We start from the raw sequence: 7,759 nt of genomic DNA on the forward strand, positions 1-7,759 counted from the left end.
AAAGTTTTGTTCTGCTATATGGGTTTTGTGGGTCCAGAAACAATTATCAATAGATTTAGCAAAATTGCAGACTGTGAATTGCTATTTTTTGTGAACTAGGTGAAATTAGATTTCTTTTGTGCAACAAAATAAAGTGTTTAAAATTTGGATAATGACAAACAAAACAAAACAGGCTTGTCTATGACCTGACATTTTCCTTTCAACTATAAAGCCCATGTGTTGAGAGAAGATAGGGGGAAAAGCTACATATGTGTAAGTGTCGGAAAGAATGGTAGAAAAGCAGTGATGTTTTTATTTTTCAGAGTGAACAATGAGTTTACACATTACAGGAAAAGAAATTACCTAAAACAGGATGGGTTTAGTTCTTCTAGGAAGGAAAGATCCTGTTTCTTTCTGACAGGTGATGTACGCATGTTTGCGTGTGTACATGAGAATGCAGGTAAAGTGAATGGTGGGTGCATGAAGCATGAGAAGGGAAATAATACTTATTAGCTATCACGTTCCAGTGCCAGTTACTACTGAGAGCTTTACATTATCTCACTTAATCTGTACAACTACCCTACGAAGTAGCTGTTTTTCATTTGCATTTTATATGTGAGGAAAATGAACCTCAGAAAGATCAGTCCACAGCACCCGTCTCTTGTGATGTGTGCTTTGGTTATGGGACAAGTCTTGGGTTATGGGATAAGATTCAAGCAAGGTTGCATATCTCCAAAACCCATTCTCCTGATTTCATCACATCATGTTACCTCCTGAAATATCCACATTATATTTTCAGGAGTCAAAATATAAGGAAACAAGACCAAAGGAGTTTAGAAAACAATGGGGCAGTCCTTCAGTTTCTTAAACCTGACAAGGCCTAAGACAACTAAGCTGTTCTTAGGTACATTATGTTCTGTATTAATCATTACTTTTTATTTTATAAAAAGATTTAAGAATGTCAGGCTTACAGATAAGATGATCAGCACATGATCAGATTTATTTTTCTAAGACCCAGGACTGTGGCAAACTGATTTTAGCTTCGAGTCAATTAAAAAGTGGTCAAATTATTCATGTACATTGTAGATGCCTGACCACTGCACTGTACACCTAAAGCTGGCTTACAGATAAGATGATCAGCACATGATCAGATTTATTTTTCTAAGACCCAAGACTGTGGCAAACTGATTTTAGCTTCGAGTCAATTAAAAAAGTGGTCAAATTTTTCATGTACATTGTAGATGCCTGACCACTGCACTGTACACCTGAAGCTGAATAATATTGAATGCCAACAATAACATATATATATATATATATATATATATATATATATATATCAGTCAGTGTGTATGTGTGTGTGTCTGTGTGTGTGATGGGATGTGGCGTGCAGCCATAGGGAATAGTCAATGGAATTGTAACAGCTGTATACGATATCAGGGGCAGTAGATTGGGGGAGAGCAGTTATCACTTTATGAGGGGTGTAAATGTCTATTACATTATTTTGTACACCTGAAACTAAAAAAAAAAAATGGTCAAGTTGTGTAATTAAGAGGAAAAGGACATAAGATAGTCTATTTATTTGAACCTAGTATTATATATTTTTTAAAAGTACTCTCCCTGTCTATTAAGATCTTGTTAAAACAGTCTCAAACCCCATTCTATGAATTGAGTAAAGTCTAAAGTTCTCAAAGTTTCTTCAGATTCCTGAGACTCAGGGCTAGACTTGGTTCTAAGATACTGTTTCCTCCAACAGTGATTATCTTCATGTCCAAAGCATGTCACTCTTTTGTCGCTCTTCCGTTCACACTGATTCAGATGTGAAACTCAGCGATTCCCCTTAATTTTCTAAAAAAAAATGAATCACTCAGTGTTCTGTGTTTAGCAGACTTTATTAAAGGTTTATGGAGATGAGGCGTTTACATTAGACTAATGCAAATAGAATTGATGAAATACAGATACAATTTAAAAGTAAGACATGAACTCTTCACATTTTAATCTCTCTCTCTCTTTTTTTTAAAAAAATTAAAGTTTATTGGGGTTGTTACCGGAGAGCGAAGAGCGGGCCCGTCTCAGCACAGTGTCCAGGTTCTTGGGCATCTCGAGCAAAGAATTGAACAAGATACCGAGGTAAAGTAGTGAAAAAGCAGTTTATTAGTAGAAAAACTACACTTTAAAGAAATAGAAGCTGACCCGAGCAGCAGACTATGGCTCAAGGGCCATTATTAGTAGAGAAAGTACACTCCAAAGGATTTGGAGCGGTCCCGAGCAAAGGCAAAGCTCAAGAGGCCCTGACTGACGACGACTTGGAGTTTCTATCCCTTTTTTTCTCTAGAATGGGCTGTTCCTTTCCTGGAGTGAGACCAATTGATTGACAACAGGCTATTACCTCATCTTTTTAGACTGTGCATGTTCCTTCCCAGAATTCAGTCTGTTATAATGATATTAATGAACTTCCAGGCATATGTATGATATTCTAATGATGGTATAATGAGGCCCAGGTGAAATGAAGGTCGTTGTGGCCTTTACGTTGTGCAGGTCTGAGTGGCCAGTTTAATTTAGTTGGGTATTTTGTACCCATTTGTTCCTGATAGGTGTAGATGATTACAATGAAAAGGGGAAGTTTTGGGCCGAGAGGGGAGGTCTTTTGGGCAGTCGCATTCTGTGGGTTGCGCAGTGTGGGGACAGATCCAGGAGTGCAGTTTCCAGGCTCTCGGCCTCATGTGGAAAGGTGCTGGCTCAGGTAGTAAATGGCCGTCAACTGTGATTGGATGGCCATCAGCTGTGGCTAGTTGGCCGTCAGCTGTAACCAGTGAGCCACTGGCCACTAATATAACGGCTGTGGCTATGCTAGCAAATATGGGGGCTAGCAAGAAGATGGTGGCTGAGCTAGCAAGAGCGGCTTGCAGTTGGCACCACGGATTGCAGCTAGCAAGTGGGGTTGGTTGGTTGGCAGAGACAAATAAACGGCAGGTTGTGGATAGTATGGCTCCTGCTTCCTGTGTCTCCAACCCAGCCGCTAGCGAGACCACAGTGGTATGACTCCCCTATCTATGGCTCCGTAGGTGTTCCTTTTTGGCCTCTGTCGTGCGGGGCAGCCTGCGGGGTCTCTGCTCCCGCTCCCCACATAAGAACGCAGGACATGGTGAGGCCAAAAAGGAACACCCACGGAGCCATAGGTAGGGAAGCCATACCACTATAGTCTCACTGGAAGCTGGGTTTACACGACGTGCGATCTGCTGTCCGCTTTTCTGCCGTATCCTGTGTTCTTATGTGGGGAGCGGGACCAGAGACCCCGCATGCCACCCTGCATGACAACAAGTTTTAGGGTAATTGTCTAAAACAGGGGTAGGAGCTGAAAAATTGGGGAAAAGGAAACTTAAGGAGAAGGAAACTTAAAATTTCTATAGGAAAGAAAACAAAGCTTTTCATTGTGTGGGGCAGGTCTACTCGTTGGCCCGTATCAGGGTGACAATTGTTACTAAAGTTACATAGATTTCATTTTAATATCTCTGAAATAAGAATGTGCTTTACAATTGAAGGCGGTGTCCTTTTCTTTCTTAGTGGTATATAAAGTAATGGTACATTTTACAATCAATGGCATCTTAGATTCAATGAAAAAGGAAATTATACCTCTCTGTTTTCAAAACGTCTTTGGTGATTTCTACTACTTGAGCTCTACCTTCTTACTGTGATGCTTTGGTCCAGGCAGGTGCCATTTGTCACATTTCTTCATCCCAGTATAGAGCATATAAAATGTATTATATATGTTGGATTGAGGTTTGCAAAACAAGTTATTTACTAGTAGGGACAGGATTATGGCTGCACATGTGTGAGACTGATAAGAGTGAAGTAAAAAACATGTTTTTGTGTGAAACTGAGCATAACAAAATTGAATAATAAGGACCTTTACCAAAACAACTTCTGGTTATTACCTAAGAGGTAAAAAACTCCTGGCAAACAACTTCTGGTTACCACCTAAGAAGTAAACAAGTCCAAGGAAAAGAGGACAAAAGCAGAACTCCAGAGCAATGCTGTGAGCAGTCTGGGCACTCGGCTAAGACCCTCCACGAGCCTCTGGATGAGACACTATCTGACAGAGGCCTCTGCAAGTGGCAAGCCACCACACCAGGACTCTCTGAAGTTCTCCTTGCAAGACCAGCTTGCCTCAGACCCGACGTGGGCCCAGTCGCCTCTCCCGGACCAGGGACCTTCACCACCTCAATTGACTCTGGGACTTGATTCGTTATTAAATTCTATTCTATTCTGTATAACCTTCTGTGCTTACCAGAGCATTGGCCTCTGAAGGGACATTGGCTCCCAAATAAAGCTGTGTTACTCACTCTATCTGAACCTGTGTGCTAGGACTTTGTTCCCCACTTACGTCACAAGTACCAAGCAGGGATGTAGGGCCCTGTGGAGGAGTTAATGTCCCCTTGACTTTCAGGAAGAGACTGAAATGTGATTGTCCTTCACAGGCGCTCGCGACAAGCCCACTTCTGTTTTTGGCAGTAACTGTTACAGACAGTTCCATGTCAGCTCATACTAACAATATTACCTTTAGTGTGCTGTGTTTTTTCATTTTCCACTGCAAATAAATCTGCTTGGCCAAGTGTAACTGCAGAACCAGCTCAAAATGGTCCCATTTGGTTTAATGAGATATTGAGTTGCTTTTCAGAGACAACAGACTAAAACCACAAGTCATGCAGCCAAAGCATGAGCAGAGGAAAGAATATTGACTTCCAGCTATACCAGGAACCAAAGTCTTGTTCCCCACCCCTTCCACCAGAACTAAAGGACTGCGACAAAATGGGAAGTTGAACACTTAAACCCTTTCAAAAGCAAAGGGCATCTCCAGGAAGATCCCGGGCTGATGCCCCTTACCATAAGTGGCCAAGCTCCAAGGTCCTCCAGTTAAAACTTGCCCTACCAGTGCTACCAAGTACCTGTTCTCCCTAATTTCTTAAAAACTCTCCCCAAACCATGGATCAAAGAGTTTGGGCTTTTGAGCATTAGCTTCCCATTCTCCTGGTTGGCGCCATTCATAATAAAATAGCCGAACTTTCTTTACTGCAATTCTCCGTGTTTAGTGTTTGGCTGTGCTAGCCATGGGTGGACGAACTCTTTCTGTTCGCTAATACAAGCACAGCTCAGAAGTGTGGGAGTTAACATCCCCAGGGCAACATTCAACTAATGGTTGTCAGGACCTGGTGGGTAAATGCCCCCCTCCTTTTCTCCAGGGATGCATTCTGCATGCTTCTCAGGAGGTTCTGGACAAATCAAGTCACAGTGACAACTTTGACAACATACAGGTACTTCATACCAGTTTTTTCCCCTTCCCTTTCTCACCATCTTAGCTTTCTCACTGCTGCTCTCTGGGATCATGTCTCAAATTACCTGCACACAAGTCCTTGTTTCAGGCTCTGGTGTGTGGTTTTTTGTCTTGTTTTATTTTGGTGGGAAATAACTCAAGCGAGGACTCTCTCTGTACATTCCCTTTCAGAGCCCCATCTTTTCTTATTTGGAACCATACAACTCTTTCCATTCCTTACATACAGATTGAGCTCAGGCTCTTCCTTTGCATTTCCAAGATTTCAACTGCAGCTTTGAAAGGATTGTTGTAAATGTACACCAGATTCTGTCTAGGGTGAGAGGTAGGGAGTGTTTCAGTTTTTCAGCTTAAATTCCTGTAGAAAACAAACAAACAAACAAGCAAAAAACAGTAAGGAACTTGCCAAAATGTCAAAAATGGTTATCCGAAGGTGGAAGGATGGGTGCTTTAAATTCTCTTCTTTTTGTACTATTAAAAAAAGGAGACAATGGGCCCAAAATGGAGTCACTTGTGCTAAGCCCATGTCACCAAACCAAGACTTAAACTAATTGCAATTTCAGCCTCTACCAGGAATGTAATCTTTAACCAGTCAATTTGGAATTTTCTGGTGAGCAGTAGTGAGACAATCCGCCTGATAGATCCCTTCTGTCCTGCAGAGAAAGATGAGGTAATCTGCTCTTTCCATGTCCCTGTCCCTTTTTCCTATCAAAGCCTTCAATTTTGTACAGCTCCTAGGAGCTCCTTTCTCCTCAGAGCTCCTTTCTATTTGCTAGATGGGATGCTACCTGGTTCATGATTCATTGAGTAAAGCCAATTAGATTCTCAGATTTACTCAGTTGAATTTTGTTTTTTAACAGTTTCTTTGTATTTTCTAAAATTTCTGTGATGAATATATCTTAATTTTATAGTAAGGAAAAAACAAGAAAAGTTAATACAAAAATTTGATCAAATTGACTTTTTTCTCTTTTAAAAATAACTTTATTGAGGTATAATTTACATACCATAAATTCACCCATTTTAAGTATACAATTCAATGATTTTTAGTAAATTTACCTAGTTGTGCAACCATCAACATATCCAGTTTTAGAGCATTTTTTTTCTCCAATAAGATCCTTCATATCTGTTTACAGTTAATCCTCATTCCTACCCCAACCCTAAGCAAACATGAATCAGTTTTCTGTCACTATAGATTTTGCTTTTCTGGACATTTCATATAAGCAGAATAATATGTAATCTTTGCGTTTGGCTTCTTTCACTTAGCATGTACTTAAAATTTATTCATGTTGTAAAATTCATGTGTATTTTACACTTTTTTTGTTAGTATTGGTATTCCATTATGGGTATACCACGTTTTGTTTATCCCTTCAACAGTTGATGTGTATTTGGGCTCTCTCCACTTTATGGCTATTGTGAATAATGCTGATATGAGCATTCATGTACGAATCTTTGTGTGACCATGTTTTATTTCTCTTGAATAGGTAGGAATGGAATTGCAGGGTCATATGAAAAATTTATATTTAACCTTTTAAGAAACTGTAAAACTGTTTTCCAAAGTGTACTTCTTCATATTCCCACCAGCAATGTAGGAGAATTTCTGTTTCTTAACATTTTTTGTCAACACTTGTTATTTTGTCTGTCTTTCTGATCGCAGCCATCCTGATGGCTATAAAGTAGTAACTCCTTGTGGTTTTAATTTGCATGTCTCTATCGACTAATGAATGATGTTGAGCATTGTTTCATGAGCTTATGAGCCATTTGTATATCTTCATTGAAAAAATGTGTATTGAAATCTTTTGCTCATTCACAAATTGGATTGTCTTCTGATTGAGTTATAAGAGTTCTTTCATATTCTGGATACAAGTTCTTTCTTTTTTTCCCCCCCATATATGTGATTTACAAATATTTTCTCCAGTCCTTGGCTTGTGTTTTCATTTTCTTAGTGGAATCATTTGAGTGAAAAGTTGTTTTTAAAGACATTTAAACTTTTAAGTAAAGATACACAGGAAATTGCAAAGGTATTATAAAGAGGTTATATGTATCTTTCACCCAGTTTTACTCCCAAATTTTGAATTTTTGGTAAGTCCAGTTTATTAATTTTTTTCTTTTATGAATCATCCTTCTTGGGTTGGGTCTAAAAAATGTTTGCCTAACCCAAGGTCTTGGCATTTTCTCCTGTTTTATTCTAAAAGCTTTATAGCTTTAGCTCTTACATTAATGTCTCTAATCCATTTTTAATTATTTTTGTATGCAGTGTGAGGTAAGAGTCTACTTTTTTTTTTTTTTTTTTTTTATGCAGATATACAATTGTCCCAGCACCATTTGTTGAAAATTCTCCTTTTCTATCAGGCTGCCTTTGTCAAAAATCAACTGGCCATAAATATAAGGGTTTATTTCTGAATTCTCAAATCTGTTCCATTGATCTATGTTTATCCTTATGCTAGTACCAAACTT

General features: G+C 39.2%; 1 protein-coding gene across 7 annotated transcripts in view; it reads left to right on the forward strand.

Moving 5' to 3' along the window:
- SDHD (succinate dehydrogenase complex subunit D) overlaps nt 1-4,326 on the forward strand; it is a 51,894-nt gene extending 47,568 nt beyond the window's left edge. For 2 of the 7 annotated variants that reach the window (XM_081061653.1, XM_081061656.1), the window contains exons 5-6: nt 2,008-2,106; nt 2,312-4,322. In XM_081061653.1, coding sequence (XP_080917779.1) covers nt 2,008-2,106; nt 2,312-2,347 — 135 coding nt within the window. In that variant the 3' untranslated portion in view covers nt 2,348-4,322. Of the gene's footprint in view, nt 1-2,007; nt 2,107-2,311 lie in introns of all 7 variants that reach the window. The other 5 variants (XM_081061655.1, XM_081061658.1, XM_081061651.1 and 2 more) reach the window with 4 other exon arrangements.
- Nucleotides 4,327-7,759: the final 3,433 nt, after the last annotated feature.

This window comes from Rhinolophus hipposideros, assembly GCF_964194185.1.
Source record: "Rhinolophus hipposideros genome assembly, chromosome: 10".
In the NCBI taxonomy this organism is placed as follows: domain Eukaryota; kingdom Metazoa; phylum Chordata; class Mammalia; order Chiroptera; family Rhinolophidae; genus Rhinolophus; species Rhinolophus hipposideros.